This window comes from Hyaena hyaena, unplaced genomic scaffold, assembly GCF_003009895.1.
Source record: "Hyaena hyaena isolate Hyena2069 unplaced genomic scaffold, ASM300989v1 scaffold_12, whole genome shotgun sequence".
Taxonomy (NCBI): Eukaryota; Metazoa; Chordata; class Mammalia; order Carnivora; family Hyaenidae; genus Hyaena; species Hyaena hyaena.
The window spans coordinates 5,447,472-5,467,188 of record NW_024080644.1 but is presented as its reverse complement, the minus strand read 5'-3'; the positions used below and the strand labels follow the sequence as shown (position 1 = coordinate 5,467,188).

At 39.4% G+C, this 19,717-nt stretch overlaps 2 protein-coding genes across 2 annotated transcripts in view; both read left to right on the top strand.

Annotated features, from left to right (window-relative positions):
• The window catches only part of PRRG1 (proline rich and Gla domain 1), a 139,592-nt gene that overhangs the window by 89,904 nt on the left and 29,971 nt on the right, over nt 1–19,717 (top strand). The window lies entirely within an intron of this gene.
• LOC120247953 (ferritin heavy chain-like) lies at nt 3,976–4,816 on the top strand. The gene has a single exon (XM_039256074.1). It carries the CDS (start codon nt 4,112–4,114, stop codon nt 4,658–4,660), a length of 549 nt encoding a protein of 182 aa, XP_039112005.1. The 5' UTR covers nt 3,976–4,111; the 3' UTR covers nt 4,661–4,816.

Genomic DNA, 19,717 nt, shown 5'->3' with positions numbered 1-19,717 from the left:
CCAAAAAAAGGGAAAGAAAAAAGTCAGAAACCACCCATTTTAGGATGAAACTGAAATGTAAAATGATACAATATCCAACAGAAAATGACAATTTTTTCTTTATTAATGTTTTGTGTCTTTGTACATAATACTGTAGACTATCAGGGCCACAGATAAATTACCTAAAAGTATAAACAATTATGAGTATTTTAAAAGTAGCTAGTTTGATAAATGTATTCAGACCAGTAAAACTATTACCATGTTTCATGGATTCTCTGATCCACATTTTAACTTCTCTGAAATTGAAGTGCAGCTTATAACCAGTGACATCATGGATTAGTTTAAAGCATGTTTTTTCCTTTTTTTTTTTTTCTTTTTTTTTTAATGTTTTATTTATTTCTAGGAGAGAGAGAGAGACAGCGTGAGCAGGGGAGGGTCAGAGAGAGAGGGAGTCACAGACTGAAACAGGCTCCAGGCTCTGAGCTGGCAGTCAGCACAGAGCCCGACGCGGGGCTCGAACCCACGAACCGCGAGATCATGACCTAAGCGAAAGTCGGAGGCTCAACCGACTAAGCCACCCAGGCGCCCCTGTTTTTTCCTTTTTTAAAAGTTGTTTTTTAGTTTATTTTGAGAGAGAGAGCACAAGCAGGGGAGAAGCAGAGAGAAGGAGAAACAGAATCTCAAGCAGGCTCCTCACTGTTAGCACAGAGCCTGATGTGGGGCTCAAACTCATGAACAGCAAGATCATGACCTGAACTGAGATGAAGAGTGGGACACTTAACCAACTGAGCCACCCAGGTGCCCCTTTTTTCCTTTTTTAATACATAAAAAATAACGTGCTTTTCAATTCATGGTGTATTTAATAAAATACAGCTAATCACCACTCGTACCCACTGCTCAGATTCCCATCTGGGTGTGGCCACTACTGTAAATCAATTTCTGTTACAGTAAGTAGCTGCTGATTCCTTTAATATTTGGGGTTGTCCTTGGTTTCTTCCCCCACGGGTGTTAGGGCATAGTCTCCCCAGGACGAGGCTGACAGTGGCCCTCATAGTTGGAATATCAGTAACTGTAGAAATAAAATTCCATTTAGCCACTTGCAAGGTACAATAAAATCCGTGGCACAAGAAACTGGAACATTGAATTAGCCATATATTGTTAGCCCTAGGTCCTGGGTACCATCAAGCTGAAACAGAAGACCTAGTCCCACTCTACATACAACCACCAACTGAGAAAAGAGGGCTCTCCCTTTTTTTGAACTGTATGCTTTAGAGAGTCGCACTAATGCCATAACTTAAAACAGCATGACTAGTTGAATGGTAAAGTATCATCCATTCCCGAAGCTAATATTTGATACCAGTAACTGCTTATCATGAATAGACTAAAGGCAGATTTTTCTTTCCATTCCACTGTTGAAGAAAGATTCATGGAATAGATCAATTATATTTATAATTGATAGGGTGTATGAAAACTAAATAGGTTAAGCTCTTCATTTTTAAAATAATAGCCCCACAGAAGTCATTTTACTCTATTTCCATAGCACGATACTGATTGGTGCAGCCAAAAATAGGACCCAGGTGTCCTAATTTATTGTCTTCCTTCTTCTCCTATCCCCTCCCTCAGCATTGAACACAATTCTCTCCTCTAATTTAATTGGTGATGGTAATGCCAGGGGTTTTAACAATGAAACAACTTACCTCTAGGTTTCTTTTATTTTTTTAAACATTCTTTTGTCTTTATTGAAATGTTTATTTTTGAGAGTGTGTGTGAGCAGGGGAGGCGTAGAGAGAGAGGGAGACAGAGGATCAGAAGCAGGCTCTGCACTGACAGTGTAGAACCCAACATGGAGCTCAAACTCATACCTCATGAGATCATGACCTGAGACAAAATCAGATGCCTGAGCTACTCAGGCACCCCTTACCTGTAGGTTTCTTACACTGGTTCTTACTAGGCTATAGAGATACATCACGATATACTTCCTCAAGTTCATATATGATTCAAATAGAAAAATTGTTGGCTGGCACCTACTCTTAGCTGGATTTTTAATTTTATTATTTTAAAATGCTTGGAAACAATACCATTTGGGACAGGCAAAACAGGTAATATTCTTTTCATCTTTGGACCAATATTGTGAATGCCAAAAAGACCAATGATGCATGTGACTTCTGACTAGAATTGGAACTTGTGGCTTTTGATTACTAATTTAGTACTTATAAGCACCATACCAGGTAGCTGATATACCTGGAGCAAAAGGTAGGATGTCTTGAGAAGAAAACCTAATAAAACTTGCAATTCTTATTGCCAATTTTAGGGCCAGTTAGCAATGAATATAGATATAGTCTGAGATTTCCTGTTATTATCTGAGAAGTGGCATCTTGAACATATTATAGACAGTTCTGAAGTTGTTTGATGGTAAGATCATTTTCAAAGGAGTTGTCCTGAAGCTAAATAAACGATGAGGTTTCATTATAATTCTAGAGTGATGTCTGAAGCAGTAGAGGAGATGATAAAGAGTTAGCTCTATTTAAAGTTAATGAAACTTTTCAGTTCTACAGAGATGCATTTTAATTACTCTGAAAGACATTACATTATAAAGATTTAGGCCCGTATTAATAACTAAACTGAGAAACAGTAGCAAAACTAATAATTCCCCATTAACCTAGAATTTATATTAGTTTTTCATTAAATCCGTTCTCTTCCACTTTGTTGTTTTCTATTTTTTTGTTGTTTTCTGTTTTAAAATACTAAAACTCAGGGCAAACTCTAGACAGAAACAGAGGTAAATTATTATCTACTAAGGATTTTAGTATCTCTTCAACTTACCGTAAAAAGAAAGTTTTTATTCCAGCATACACCATTCTTTTTGCCTTCTCTACCAGCTGTTGTATTACTCACTTCCATTATCTTAGAAATCCTGTGCTTGCCACACTTTGTTTATGGATTGCCCTACCACCAACATTTTTGAAGAGAAAAGAAAGTAATTGCTTGAATTAATGTATTATGAGTTACTAATGAATAGAAATGAGGCCAAAACTGTTGATTACTGATCTAAAAACTATTTCACCTCTTTCGTGCTCAGAGAACCCCAATTTAGGGGAGTAATAACATATCTGGTTGCTAGAGGTAAATCGTAATTAGTCTAAGTCAGTCATAGCAATAATGTTCCTTTTTCATAACCAGTAGTGTCTTCTGTCTCATTCTTGATATTGGTAATTTATGTCTTTTTTTTACTGATCAGTCTGTCTAGAGATTTATCTTTTTTTTTTTAGTCTCAAAGAATGTGTTTGGCTTTATTTAGTTTTACATATCTTTGTTTTGTGTTCCACTGAACTTTTTGCTCCTTTATCATTTCCTGCCTTCTGATTTGTGTGTATATTGCTTTTCTTTCTCTAGTTCCTTAAGGTAGAACGTTAGATTTTTAAATTTCAGATATTTTTTTTCTTTTTTAATGTTATAGCAATTGAATCATTTGAAATCTACTGAGACTTGGTTATGGCCCAGAATTTGATTTTTCTTGGTAATTGATCCATGTGCACTTGAGAAGAAGGTGCTTCTAAAGATTTTAATTGCAAGATTAAAATCCTAAACGCCAGGGGGCGCCTGGGTGGTTCAGTCAGTTAAGCATCATGATCTCCGGGTTTTTGGGTTCGAGCCCTGCCTTGGGCTCCGTGCTGACAGCTTACAGCCTGGGGCCTGCTTTGGAATCTGTCTCCCTCTCTCTGCCCCTCCGTCCCTCGCTCTCTCTCAAAAATAAACAAACATTAAAAAAAAAAAAACTTAAATGCGAAGTGCTCAGCGCAGGGTTGCCTTGCCTCATTTAGGCCCCAATGGAACTTAGAACACAGCATTCGCGGCCCCTCCCCCACCCCATACATCCACTGGAAACTCCTCCCCCCCCCCCGCCCCTTTTACGTAACGGACTCCACTTCCTGACCTATCCCAGAGCCCTTGCGTCGTGCGAGCCCAACGGACGCCGCCTGGAGGTCTCCACTGCCACTGAGGCCTCCGGCTTCTCTCGCCACTCACGCTGGGGAATCTCCGAGGCGGTCGCTACCGCCTTCGGCCCCGCCGCTGCCCGCCCCGCAGCCCTCGCTTCCGAGCGGCCTTCGCCTTGGTGCCAGCGCCGCCAGCCATGGCCAACGTGCCTTTCTTTCATGTGCGCCAGAACTACCACCCCCAGTGCGAGTCCTCTGTCAACAACCTGATCAACCTTGAGCTCCACGCCTCTTTCGTGTACCTGTCGATGGCTTTCTATTTCAAGCGTGAGGACGTGTCCCTGGAGAACTTCGCTGAGTTCTTCCTGCGCCAGTCCCACGAGAAGAAGGAGCAAGCCCAGAAGCTGATGGAGCTCCAGAACCAGCGCGGGGGTCGCATCCGCTTCCACGACATCAGGAAGCCTGACCGTGACTACTGGGAGAGCGGCCTGAATGCCATGGAGTACGCCTTTCACCTGGAGAAGTCCTTGAACCAGAGCCTGCTCGACCTGCACCAGCTGGCCACCCTCAAGAAGGACGCCCACCTGTGCAGTTTCCTGGAGAGCAACTACCTGCACGAGCAAGTCAAGGCCATCAGCAAGCTGAGCGACTACATCACCAACCTGCGCAAGATGGAGACCGTGGGAAGCAGCCTGGCAGACTCCCTCTTTGACAAGCTCAGCCTGGGCAACAGCGACAAGAACTGAGTTGGGACTGTTTCCCCATAGGCACAGGGTGCACGGTGACTTCCCCTGGTCACCATGCCCAGCATGCAGTTTGCAGTAGTGCCTTTGCAGAAGGTTCCCATCTTCTTCTTCCAGTTTTGCCATAAATAAATAAAGTTATTTGGTTTTAATAAAGTTATTTGGTTCCTAAATTAATAAAGGTTTCAAGTTTATTTTTTTTGCACATCTCTCACCTTTTAAGTTTTAAAACAGCTATCTCTCACCTTTTAAGTTTCTCCACCCACCCAACCCTTTCCTATGCAGCTCAGGATCTCTGGAGATGGAGGGAGAAGGTATTCCATTGGACTCTGGACAACAAAACTAATCTTCCCCTTATAAACAGTGTGGGGGGTGGTGTAGGGCCCTGAAGAATGTGGGAGCCTGTGCATAGTAAAAATTTAAAAACACTGCCTGAAAATTATGACTGAGGTTGATCTGGGGAAAGAGTGAAGGAAATGGGATTGAGCAGGGATTCAAGTAAATGAGGTCTTCAACTTTATCCTGAAAACTTTTACTTTATTAAAATAAGTATATACTAATGGATTTTTATCTAGATAGCAAGAACGGGACCCCAAAAGCCATCATGGCAGAGTACCTCTTTAACAAGCTCACTGTGGGCAATAGTGATAAGAGAAACTTAATCTTAGGCTGGCTTCCCACTGGATATGAGAGTGATTTGCCTTTGGTCCCCTGTGCAGGACATATATATTGTCATTAGGAAACTTCCACTTCCCGAACTTCCACTTCCCCTAGTAAATAGTGTGGTTATGTGGGATGAGATAAGATGGGTGGTATGGGGCACTGGTCGCTGTAGATGGATGTATACAGTTAAAGGTATAGAAAAAACATGGTCTAGAATTTATAATAGGGGTTGCTTCTGGGAAAGAGTTGAAAAATGGGATTAGAGAGGGATTAAAATAAATGGAGCCTTCAACTTTATCTGAAGTTTTTAGCTGATTAAGTCACACAAATGTTAATGTTTATTGTTTCTCAGTAACAACTTGGGGGCCCTGGAAGCTGGCATAGTGGAGTAGCTGATTGGCAGGTTTGCCCTTGTTGTCACTGACTATGGAAACTGTGCTTTAGGTTTGCTTCTCTAGAGACACAGGTACAACTTCAAATGGGCACCAGTGCCAGGCATGCATGCTGCCATCAGAAAACCACTAGTTATGGGTTTTCAGGTACACTTTCTAATAATAAACCCTATTCAGTGTAAGAGTTGCAAATTTACCAAAGATGCTGAGCATCAAAATATTTGAGAATGTGAAGTAAATTGAATCTCCTAGAAAGAAATAATTCACAATAACAATAATTCAGAGTCCTAAAAGGACCGTGTACAATAACAAGCACTCAGTAGAAATTCCAGAAGGAGAAAACAAGGGGTTGTGTAGAGCGTGTAGATACTAATCAAGAAATAATTTTTCAAAATACTGTAGTCCAGGGACGCCTAGGTGGCTCAGTCAGTTAAGTGTCCATCTCTTGATTTTGGCCCAGGTCATAATGTCACGGCTTGTGAGATGGAGCCCCACATCCAGCTCTGCCCTGACAGCATGGAGCCTGCTTAGGATTCTTCCTCTTGCTCACTCTCTGCCCCTCTACTGCTCACGTACACGTGTGTGTTCTCTCTTGCTCTCTCTGTCTCTCGGAATGAATGTTTAAAAAAATACCATAATCCAAATACTAGTATCATGTATATTTCCTCCTTTAATCTGCTAATAATCTGAGTTACATGAACAGATTTTCCTGTGTGGAGTTATTTTTTATTCCTGGGATGAAACTTACTTGGTCACTGTTGATTTGTTTACTACAATTTTTTGAGATATAATTGAAATGTATGTAACATTGTGTAATTTTAAGGTATACCATGTGTTGATTTGATACTCTTTTATGTTGGGAAATGATTGCCACCAAAGTTTTAGCAAAAACCTCCATCACTTCATGTAATTACCATTTCTTTTGGTGGTGAGATTTATTCCCTGAGCAATATTTAAGGATAAAGTATTGTTAACTATAATGACCCTTCTATACATTAGATCTCCAAAGTTTGTACCATTTGATCAACATCTCCCCATTTTCTTCAACCCTTCAGCTTATGGTAACCACCATTCTAATCTGTGTTTCTGAGTTTGGCTTCTTTTTTTTGGTTCCATATATAATTGATAGAATACAGTATTTGTCTTTTTCTTATTTCACATAATCTCAAGTTTCATCTAAGTTGTTGCAAATGGCAGCATTTCCTTCTTTCTCATAGAGGAATAATACTCCATTATGTGTGTGGGCACACACACATCCCACATCTTCTTGTGGTATATATGTATCCAGTGTATCCACTGACCAACATTTAGGTTGTTCCCTTATGTGGCCTTTCGTGAAAAATCTTGCAGTGAACATTGGGAAGCAGGTATCTCTTTGAGATCCTGTCTTCATTTCTTTGGCATGAATACCCAGAAGAGAAATGGCTGGATCATATGGTAGTTCTATTTTTAATGTATTGAGGGATGTCAATACTGTTTTCTATACTGGCTGTATCAGTTTGCATTCCCACCAACGGTGCACAAGGGCCTCCTTTTTCTCCACATCCTTGCCAACACATGCTATTTCTTGTCTTTTTAATGATAGCCATTTTAACACATGTGAGGTGTATTGCATTGTGGCTTTGATTTTCATTTCCCTGATGACTAGTGATGCTCAGCATCTTTTCTCTACCCATTTTAATTGGATTGTTTTTTTACTGTTGGGTTGTATAGCTTCTTTATATATTTTGGAAATTAGCTTCTTATCAGATATATGATTTGCAGATATTGTCTTCTCTCCAATGGTTTCTTTTTATTTTACTGTTTGTTTCTTTTGCTGTACATAAGGTGGGTTTTTTTTTTAAATTTCTTTAATATTTATTTCTGAGAGAGAGAATGAGAGAGAGAGAGAGAATGAGCAGGGAGGTGCAGAGAACAGAATCTGAAGCAGGCTCTGGGCTGAGCTGTCAGCACAGAGCCCAATGTGGAGCTTGAACTCACAGACTGCAAGATCATGAACTGAGCTGAAGTCACTGCTTAACCAACTGAGCCACCCAAGTGCTCCTATTTTTTTTAATTTAAATTTTATTTTTAGGGTGCAAGCAGGGGAGAGGGGTGCAGAGGGAGAGAGAGAGAGAGAGAGAGAGAGAGAGAGAGAGAGAATCCCAAGCAGACTCCAAGCTCAGCACAGAGCCCAATGTGGGGCTTGATCCTACAACCCTGGGATCATGACCTCAGCTGAAATCAAGAGTCAGATGCTCAGCCAACTGAGCCACCCAGGCACCCCAGGAGTTTTTTAAATTAATATAGTCCTACTTACTTATTTTTGTTTTTGTTGCTTATGCTTTTGGTATTATATCCAGAAAATCATCTCTAGGACCAGTATAAAAGAACTTTTTTCCTATGTATCTCCCTGGAATTTTGTGGCTTCAGGTCTTAGTTTACTAAGTCTTTAATTCTTTTCAAGTTAATTTTTGTGCATGGTGTAAGACAGGGGTCCAGTTTCATTCTTCTGCATGTGGTTATTCAGTTTTCCCACCACAGTTTATCAAAGACACTGTCCTTTCCCCATTGAGTATTCTTGGCACCCTTGTCAAATATTAATTTACCATTTATTTATGGGTTTATTTCTGATCTTTTGATTATGTTCCATTGGACTGTGTGTCTGTTTTTTAATGCTGGGTATCATGCTGTTTTGAATTGTATAGTTTTATATTATTGTTTGAATTCAGGAAATATGATGCCTCCAGCTAAGTTCTTTCTTGAGATTGCTTTGGCTATTTGAGGTATTTGGTGGCTCCATAGGAATTTTATGATTGTCTATTTCTGTAAAAAATGCCATTGGAATTTTGATAGGTGTTGCAGTGAATATATAGATGGCTTTGGGTAGTATGGACATTTTAACCATTATCAGTTCTTCTGATCAATGAACACAGGATATCTTTCCATTTATCTGTGTCTTTGGTATTTTCCGTGCAATTCTTAAAAGTTTTCAGTGTACAGATCTTTCACCTGCTTGGTACATTTATTCCTATTATTTTATTGTTTTTGGTGCTAATATAAATGGGATTGTTTTATTTCTTTTTGTTGTTAGTGTATAGAAATGCAACTGTTTGTGTTTATTTTTTTTAATGTTTAATTATTTTTGAGAAAGAGAGCATGAGCAGGGAAGGGACAGAGAGAAGAGGAAGACAGAATCTGAAACTGGCCCCAGCCCCTGAGCTGTCAGCACAGAGCCTGACAGAGGGCTCAAACTCATGTAACACTAGATCATGACCCAAGCCCAAGTTGGCCCCTTAACCGAATGAGTCTCCCAGGCGCCCCTCTGTTGATTTTTTTTTTTAATATTTTTTATTTATTTCTAGGAGAGAGAGAGAGAGAGGGAGACAGTGTGAGCAGGGGAGGGTCAAAGAGAGAGGGAGTCACAGACTCTGAAACAGGCTCCAGGCTCTGAGCTGGCAGTCAGCACAGAGCCCGACGCGAGGCTTGAACCCACGAACCGCGAGATCATGACCTAAGCGAAAGTCGGACGCTCAACCGACTAAGCCACCCAGGCGCCCCTGTTGATTTTTATATCCTGCAACTTTTCTGGATTCATTGATTATTTCTAATAGGTTTTTGGTGGAGTATTTAAGACTTTTGAAATATAAAAGCATATCGTCTACAAAGATCATTTGACGTTTTTCCTTTCCAATATGGTTGTCTCTTATTTCTTTTTCTTGCCTAAATGCTCTGGCTAGGACTTCCAGTACTATGATGAATATGAGTGGTAAAAGTCAGCAACTTTGTCTTATTCCTGATCTTAGTAGAAAGGCTTTCAACTTTTCACCATTGTGGATGATGTCATAGCTTGTCCTTTGTGGCCTTTATTATGTTGAGGTATCTTTTCTATACTTAATCTGTTGAGAGTTTTTAATCATAAATAGATGTTAAATTTTACCAGATGCTGAGGTGCCTGAATGGCTTAGTCAGTTAAGCATTGGACTTTGGCTCAGGTAATGATCTTGTGTTTCATGGGTTCAGGACTCATGTCAGGCTCTGTGCTAACAGCTTGGAGCCTGGAGCCTCTTCAGATTCTGTGTCTCCCTCTCTCTCACTCTCAAAAATAAACATTAAAAATTTTTTTTTTAAATTGCCAGATGATTTTTCTGCATCTATTGAAATGATCATATGAGTTTTATCCTTAATTTTATTAAAGTATTTATCACATTTGTAACCATCCTTGCATCCTTGGAATAAATGCCACTTGATAGTGGTGTATGAGCCTAGTTACGTATTGTTTGATTTGGTTTGCTAATATTTTCTTGAGGATTTTTGTATCTGTGTTTATCAGAGATGTTGGCCTGTAATTTTCTTGTAGTGTCCTTGTGTGGTTTTAGGATAAAAGTAATGTTGGCCTTGTAATATGAGTTTGGAAGTGTTCTGTCTTCTTCTATATATTTTTTGGAATAGTTTGTAAAGAATTTGTATTCTTTTTTTAATTTTAAAAATCTAATTTATTGTCAAATTGGCTAACATACAGTGTGTAAAGTGTGCTTTTGGTTTTTGGGGTAGATTCCCATGGTTCATCGCTTATGTACAACACCCAGTGCTCATCCCAACAAGTGCCTTCCTCGGTGCCCATCACCCATTTTCCCCTTTCCCCCACCCCCCCTTCAACCCTCAGATTGTTCTCTGTATTTAAGAGTCTCTTTTGTTTTGCCTCCCTCTCTCTCTGTTTGTAACTATTTTTTCCCCTTCCCTTCCTCCATGGTCTTCTGTTAAGTTTCTCAAGATCCACATATGAGTGAAAACATATGGTATCTGTCCTTCTCTGACTAACTTATTTCACCCACCATATGCCTTTCATTTCCATCACGTTTCTGCAAATGGCGTGATTTTATTCTTTCTCATTGCCAAGTAGTGTTCCATTGTATAGATAAACCACATCTTCTTTATCCATTCATCAGTTGATGGATACTTAGGCTCTTTCCATGATTTAGCTATTGTTGAAAGCACTGCTGTAAACATTGGGGTACATGTGCCCCTCTGAATCAGCACTCCTATATCCTTTGGACAGATGCGTAGTACTGCTATTGCTGGGTTGTAGGGTAGTTCTGTTTTTAATGTTTTGAGAAACCTCCACACTGTTTTCCAGAGCAGCTGCACCAGTTTGCATTCTCACCAGCAGTGCAAGAAGGTTCCCTTTTCTCCATATCCTCGCCAGCATCTGTTGTTTCCTGAGTTGTTCATTTTAGCCGCTTTGACTGGTGTGAGGTGGTATCTCAGTGAGGTTTTGATTTGTATTTCCCTGATGATGAGTGATGTTGAGCATCATTTCATGTGTCTGTTGGCCATCTGGATATCTTCTTTGGAAAAGGGTCTATTCATGTCTTCTGCCCATTTCTTCACTGGATTATTTGTTTTTCGGGTGTCGAGTTTGGTAAGTTCTTTATAGATTTTGGATATTAACCCTTTATCTGATATGTCATTTGCAAATATCTTCTCCCATTCTGTTGGTTGCCTTTTAGTTGTGTTGATTATTTCCTTTGCAGTGCAGAGGTTTTTATCTTGATGAAGTCCCAATAGCTCATTTTTGTTTTTCATTCCCTTGCCTTTGGAAATGTGTCCAGTAACAAATTGCTGTGGCCTAGGTCAAAGAGGTTGTTGTCTGCTATCTCCTCTAGGGTTTTGATGGTTTCCAGTCTCACATTTAGGTCTTTCATCCATTTTGAGTTTATTTTTGTGTATGGTTTAAGAATGTGGTCTAGTTTCATTCTTCTGCATGTTGCTGTCCAGTTCTCCCTGCACCATTTGCTAAAGAGACTGTCTTTTTTCCATTGGATACTCGTTCCTGCTTTGTTAAAATCTTTGACCTAGTTGGCCATACATTTAGTTAGCTATACATTTGTGGATCCAATTCTGGGTTCTCTAGGCTATTCCATTGGTCCATGTGTCTGTTTTTGTGCCAGTACCATACTGTCTTGAGGGTTACAGCTTTGTAGTAGAGGCTGATGTCTGGGATTGTGATGCCTCCCACTTTGGTTTTCTTTTTCAATATTACTTTGGCTATTAGGGGTCTTTTGTGGTTTTATAGAAATTTTAGGATTTCTAGCTTTGAGAAGAATGCTGGTACAGTTTTGATTTGGAATGCATTGAATGTGTAGATTGCTTTGGGTAGTATTGACATTTTAGCAACATTTATTCTTCCAATCCATGAGCATGGAATGTTTTTCCATGTCTTTGTGCCTTCTTCATTTCTTTCCTAAGTCTTCTGTAGTTTTCAGCATACAGATCTTTTAGGTCTTTCATTAGGTTTATTCTTAGGTATTTTATGATTCTTGGTGCAGTTGTAAATGGGATTAATTTCTTAATTTGTCTTTCTGTTGCTTCATTATTGGTGTATAGAAATGCATCCAATTTCTGTACGTTGATTTTGTACCTGCGACTTTGCTGAATTCATGGATCAGTTCTAGCAGCCTTTTGGTGAAGTCTGTTGGGTTTTCCACAGAGTATCATATTGTCTGCGAAAAGTGAAAGTTTGACCTCTTTGCCAATTTAGATGCCTTTTATTTCATTTTGTTGTCTGATGGCTGATGCTAGGACTTCCAGCACTATGTTAAATAACAGTGGTGAGAATGGACATCCCTGTCATGTTCCTGATCTCAGAGTGAAAGCTCTCAATTTTTCCCCATTGAGGATGATATTAATTGTGGGCTTTTGTATATGGCTTTTATGATGTTTAGGTATGTTCCTTCTATCCCGACTTTCTTGAGGGTTTTTATTAAGAAAGGATGCTCTATTTTGTCAAATGCTTTTTCTGCATCTATTGACAGGATCATATGGTTCTTATCCTTTCTTTTGTTAATGTGATGTATCACATTGATTGATTTGCAAATATTGAACCAGGCCTGCAGCCCAGGAATGAATCCTACTTGATCTTGATGAACAGTTCTTTTTATATGCTGTTGAATTCGGTTTGCTAGTATCTTGTTGAGAATTTTTATATCTATGTTCATCAGGGATATTGGCCTGTAATTCTCCTTTTTTGTTGGGTCTCTGTCTGGTTTTGGAGTCAGGATAATGCTGGTTTCATAGAATGAGTCTGGAAGCTTTCCTTCCATTTCTATTTTTTTTGGAACAGCTTGAGAAGGATAGGTACTAACTCTGCTTTAAATGTCTGGTAGAATTCCCCTGGGAAAGCCATCTGGCCCAGGATTCTTATTTGTTGGGAGATTTTTGATAATTCATTCAATTTCTTCACTAGTTATGGGTCTATTCAAATTTTCTATTTCTTGGGGTACCTGGGTGGCTCAGTTGGTTAAGCATCCAGCTTCAGCTCAGGTCATGATCTCCTGGTTTGTGGGCTTGAGCCCCACATCGGGCTCTGTGCTGACAGCTAACTCAGAGCCTGGAGCCTGTTTCCGATTCTGTGTCTCCCTCTTTCTCTGACCCTCCCCTGTTCACGCTGTCTCTCTCTCTCTCAGAAATAAATAAAACATTAAAAAAAAATTTTTTTTTCTATTTCTTCACATTTGAGTTTTGGTAGTGTGTGGGTGTCTAGGTATTTTTCTATTTCTTCCAGTTTGTCCAGTTTATTGGGACATAATTTTTCATAGTATTCTCTGATAATTCATTGTATTTCTGAGGGATTGGTTGGGATAAATCCATTTTTGATCGTCATTTTATCTATTTCGTTCCTCTCTCTTTTCTTTTTGAGAAGTCTGGCTAGGGTAGCTCTGCTACTACCCTTATGTGTGGAGCCTTGTAGGTTAAGGCCCGTTTGTCCCTAGCTGCTTTCATAATTCTCTCTGTATCTTTCTATTTTGCTAGTTTCACTATGATATGTCATACAGAAGATCAATTCAAGTTCGGTCTGAAGGGAGTATTCTGTGCCTTCAAAACAGACTTCAAAGTGTTTCCTTCCCCAGATTGGGGGAATTCTCAGCTATGATTTGTTCAAGTACACCTTCCGCCCCTTTCTCTTTCTCTTCTTTTTCTTAAACTCCTATGATACAGATATTATTCTGTTTCATTGAATCACTTAGTTCTCTAATTCTCCCCTCAGGATCCAGAATTTTTATCTCTCTCTTTCTCAGCTTCATCTTTTTCTGTAACTTGATCTTCTGTTTCACGTATTCTCCCCTCTGCCTCTCCAGTCCTTACTGTCACCGCCTCTAGTTTGTTTTATACCTCATTTATAGCATTTTTTAAAAATGTGTGTGTGTGTGTGTGTGTGTGTGTGTGTTTCTAGGAGAGAGAGAGAGAGAGAGACAGCGTGAGCAGGGGAGGGTCAGAGAGAGAGGGAGTCACAGACTGAAACAGGTTCCAGGCTCTGAGCCGGCAGTTAGCACAGAGCCGGATGCGGGGCTCGAACCCATGAACCGCGAGATCATGACCTAAGCAAAAGTCGGATGCTTAACCGACTAAGCCACCCAGGCGCCCCATCATTTATAGCATTTTTAAAACTTCATCATGACTATTTTTTAGTTTCTTGATCTCTGCAGCAATAGATTCTCTGCTGTCTTCTGTGCATTTTTCAAACCCAGCTATTAATTTTATGACTATTATTCTAAATTCTTGCTCAGTTATACTATTTATATCTGTTTTGATCAATTCTTTAGCTGTCATTTCTTCCTGGAATTTCTTTCGAGGAGGATTCTTCCATTTCATCATTTTGGCTAGTTTTCTGTCCCTTGTGTGTTTTAAAAGCTTGTTAAGTATCCTGCAACTGTGAGCACTACTCTGTATCATAGAGGGGTCATACACTGTCCAGGGTCTGGCCTTTCAGGAGGTGGTTTTTTGAGTATGTTACTTGCTCTCTGTTGTTGTGACTCTGGTTGCTTTATCTCCTACTCGTAGTGGTGTTTTGGACCCTCCACCAAGTGTGCTTTGTTTTGTTCGCTGATGTAACCCTGCACAGAGGAGATCACAGTGATGCAGTTCAAGGATGTGTACATCCCAAGAGGCTGGGTGCAGGAAATGGAAGTAGACAGTCAGATATATGGTTTGCAGATATTTCCTGCCATTTCATAGGTGGCCTTTTCACTGCTTTGATTGTTTCCCTTACTGTGCAGAAGCCTCTTGGTTTGATGCAATCCCATTTGGCAGTTTTTGCTTTCACAGCCAAAAAGGCTTGTTAGTGACCTATTGATCTCTACACTCCAAGTATGATGTACTTTCCACCATACCACATTGCTTCTCTCCTCCACGTGTTTCTCTCAGTGTTCTCTGGCTCCAAAAGCAAAATAGAGGTTCCTAGGGGTAAAATATTTGGGTCATTGATGGTCCAGTGACCGCTTTTTGTCATGCTGAAAGTTTCTCTGTTGTTGTTTTCTTTTTCATATTCCAAGAGTGTTTCTGTTCACCATTTCATTAAATGATATGATAAGGATACAGATGAATATCCAGACAGAAAAGATGCATAGGACGAGGTATAGGGAAGGAGCATGGAACTTCCATTCTATCTACAGATATTCCATTCTCCCCAAATTTCCCTATGTCCTTGTATTCTTTTTTAAATGTTTGGTAGAATATACCAGTAAAACTCTCTGGTCCTGCACTTTTGTTTGTTGGGAGGTTTTTGATTACTGATTAAATCTGCTTACTAGTAATTGGTTTCTTCAGATTTTCTAGTTCTTCATGATTCTGTTGTGGTAGGTTGAAGGTTTCTTAAAAGTTATCCATTTTTTTTGTTGGTGTATACAGGTGAATAACATGGGGGTTAGATGCACCAACCCCCCAATACAGTAAAAAATCTGAGTATAAGTTTTGACTCACCAAAAACCTAACTACTAATAGCCTACTGTTGACCAGAAACCTTACCAGTAACATAGCAATTAATACATATTTTTTATATTATATGCATTATAATACTTTATTCTTACAATAAAGCTAGAGAAAAGGAAATGTTACTAAGGAAGAGAAAATACACTTACAGTACTGTAAAAAGTCTACATGTAAGTGGGCTCATGCAGTTCAAACTCATTTTTAAGTGTCAACCATAATTGTTTATAACCTCTTAAGTTCATTTGTATGTCTGTTGTAATGTCTTCTATTTATGATTTTATTTGTGTAAGTGTTTTTTTTCCCCCTTAGTCTAGCCAAAGATTATTCATTTTGTTTATCCTTTCAAAACCAGCTATCAATTTTCTTGATCTTTTTGGTTTTTTTCTGGTCTCTCTTTCATGTATTTCTCCTATTTATTTCCTTCTGGTGTGCTAATTTTGGGCTTAGTTTGTTATTTTTCTAGTTCCTAGATGTGTAAAGTTACGTTGTTTATTTAAGTTCTTTTTTTCTTGTTGTAGACATTTATCAGTATATACTTCCCCCTTAGAAGCACTTTTCCTGCACCCTTTTTTTTTTTGTATGTTGTGTTTCCTTTTTTGTTTATTTCAAGATACTACTCTGTTTTCCTTTTGAATACCTCTTTGACCCATTGGTTGATCAGGAGTGTGGGTTTTGTTGTTAAGATTTTTTTTTAAGTTTATATGTTTATTTTGAGAGAGAGCAAGAGAGGGAGAGAGCGAGCATGAACGGGGAGGGGCAGAGTGAGAGGGAGAGAGGATCCTAAGCAGACTCTGCGCTGTCAGCACAGAGCCCAGTATGGAGCTTAGTCTCATAAGCCGTGAGATCATGACCTCAGCTGAAGTCAAGAGCCAGACATTCAACTGACTGAGCCACCCAGGCGCCCTAAGATTTTATTTTTAAGTCATCTCTACACCCATCCTGAGGCTCAAACTACCACCCGGAGAATTAAGAGTCTCATGTTCCACATACTGAGCCAGGCTGACACCCCAAGCAGTGTGTTTTTAAATTTCTACATGGTTGTGAATTTCCCAGATTTCCTTTTGTTGTTGACTTCAAAAAAAGACACTTGGTGTGATTTTGGTCTTTTTAAATTTGCTAAGAATTGTTATGTGACCTATCATGTGGTGTATCCAGAGAATATTTTGTGTGCACCTGAGAAGAATTTGTATTCTCCTGCTGTTGGATGTAATGTTCTGTATATGCCTGTTAGGGCCATTTGATTTAAAGTGTTGTTCAAGTCCAGCATTTCTTTATTTTTCCTCTGGATGCATTTTTGAGAGTGGAAGCTTAAAATCCCCAGCTTATGGTATTGCTGTTTATTTTCTCCTCTTAAGGTTTCTTAGTATTGTTTTATGTATTTAGGTATTCTGTATTGGGTACCTAAATATTTATATCTTCTTTATGGATTGACCCCATTATCTTTTCATAATGACCTTCTTTGTATGTCTTGATCATTTTTAGCTTCAAGTCTGTTTTGTGTGATAGAAGTATAGATGTCTCTGCTTTCTTTTGGGTACCTTTTGCTTAAGATGTCTTTTTCCCCATGTATTCACTTTCTACGTGTGTCCTTAAAGCTAATTGTCTTTTTAAAAAAGATTAAAAATTTTTTTTTATTAGAGAAAGAGAGAGTGAGCATGCGGGGGGAAGGGCAGGGGTGGGGAGAGAGAATGAGTCCCAAGCAGGCTCCATGCCAAGCATGGAGCCTGACATGGGGCTTAGTCCCATTACTCTGGGATCATGATTTGAGCCAAAATCAAGAGTTGGACATTCAACTGACTGAGACACCCAGGCACCCCTTAAAAGATTTTATTTTTAGGTTATCTCTGTACCCAGCATGGGGCTCAAACTCACAACCCCGAGATCAAGAGTTGCACACTCCTCTAACTGAGCCAGCCAGGCACCTCTAAAATAAGTCTCTTATTGTCACTGTATCATTGGGCTTTGTTTTTTGTATCCATTCAGCCATTCTTTGTCTTTTGATTGGGGAGTTTGATCCTTTTACATTTAAAATAATTATTGATAGGTAAGGACTTAACTATTGCCATTTTGTTCATTGTTCTCTGTTTTGTAGATCTTTTGTTTCTTGTTGTCTCTTTTGGTCTCTTCGTTTGCAATTTGATGACTGGTGGTATACTTTGACTCTTGTCACACATACACACACACAAACACATAGGTGTATATATATACATACATATATGTGTATATATATGTATTATATGTATTATATATGTGTATAGTGTCTAATAGATTTTAATTTCCTTGTGTCTTTGGGGTTGGTTATTAGAAGATTATTGTGATCCTTTGGTCGTGTCATGTTTCCTTAACTCTTTCATGTTCCTTGAAGTTTTGCATTTCTCTGTTTTTCGTTTGAAATAGCAGTCTTCTCTTACAGTCTTTACTAATTGCCTTCAGGCGAGAAATATTTACCATTAGCCCTGGTAAATTCTGAGGCTTCCTCAGACTGTCTATGGATATCAGCTGTTCTGCACTACTTGTTCCCTCTTGTGGCAGAAATCTTAAGCTTTCTCTTATGCCTTTTCTTCATCCTGCAATGCACCAGGCTTGGTGTTGACATTCTCATTTTTGTTTTCCAAAGGGTGTTAAAGCTTAACATTTGTGGGGCACCTGGGTGGCTCAGTCAGTTGAGCATATAACTTCGGCTCAGGTCATCATCTTGCAGTTCATGAGTTCAAGCGCCGCTTGCATGCTCTCTCCTCAAAAATAAATCTTTAAAAAATACATTTGTTATCACCAGCCATTTGCCAAAGCTTACTCTTGCCACTGCTGACATGAATGTGCTAGTGAGCATGCACAGAAAACCCACTGGAATCTGCAGGCCAAAGAGACCACAAGTTTGAGCCACTTTTTGGAAGATAAAAGTGAGAGGAGCACACACAGGGAGCTGACCACTGTGAGGGAGGTGTGTAAAGGAGGCATTCTGAGTATTAGGGGTGTACATGGGCCAGTTGAGGTCATCTGTGGGCAAGGTTTTACCAGCAACTCGTGGGCAGGCTTCTTGATGAAGTCCAAATCACATTTGGTAGATTCATGTGCCCTTAATACCCTCGGAGAGCCTTATTTGTTGGCTCTCCCAGCTTCTTCCTGATTCCCATTCATGCAGCTAAAGATTGAGTACTCCTCTCCAGGGTGTCCCAAATTTGTATTTTGTACCAGTGGTGTACAGGAACTCCTCTGGAAACCTGACCTTACATAAAGGCTCTCTTATCTGTGGATGCTTGTCTAAATCACTGTTTTCCAAGGGCTCCTGAACTCTGGCCAAAATGGATGGGAACCAGTTGACAGGCCACTGTAGATTTCATACCTAGGAACAAAGTCTATATGCCCTTTCCCCAATGCACAAGTGGTTGTGACTTCTCCTGAGTCACTTGGTATATGGTGCTGGATCATCCTCCAGCTCCCACAAAGGCACTTTTGTCTGTGGGAAGGATGCCAAATGATTCTTGGGGTGGGGGGTGCAAAAATGAGAGATGCCTTATTCTGCTATGACACTGACATCACTCTTGCTAATATTTTTATTTAGGATTTTGTATCTTTCTATCTTAACCTGTAGTTTTCTTTCAGGTGTATAAGTACCATCTTTGTCCTGTGTCGGTATTTGGATTACTCTGGCCTTGTAAAATGAGAATTTTTTTTTTCGTTTTTATATGCTCTGTAATAGTTATAGGTTTTTTGTTCTAAGAAGATTTAGTAGAATTCACATTAAAATGATCTCAGTCTTGGGGCACCTGGGTGGCTCAGTTAGTTGAGCATCTAACTTCAGCCCACGTCATGATCTCTTGGTTCATGAGTTTGAGCCCTGCATTAGGTTTTCTGCTGTCCGCGCAGAACCCACTTCACATCCTGTCTCCCTCTCTCTCTCTCACACACACAAAAATAAACATTGAAAAAACATCATCTGAGTCTCTTCTCTTTTTAAAGATAGATTCATTTATTTCTGTAAAAAATGGCATTGGGATTTTTGGGGATAACATTGAATCTGTAGGTTGATTTGAGTAGCACAGGTGTTTTGACAGTATTAAGTCTTCTATTCCATGAACAAGATATGTCTTTACATTTACTTGTTTCTTTAATTTCTTTCAGCAATGTTTTGTGTCATATTGATTATCGTATGTTCAACTTTCCTCATGTCGCAAGGATAAATCCCACTTGATCATGATGTATGGTCACTTTAATGTGCTGTTGAATTCAGTTTGTTTAGGTTTGTTTTATTTGTATT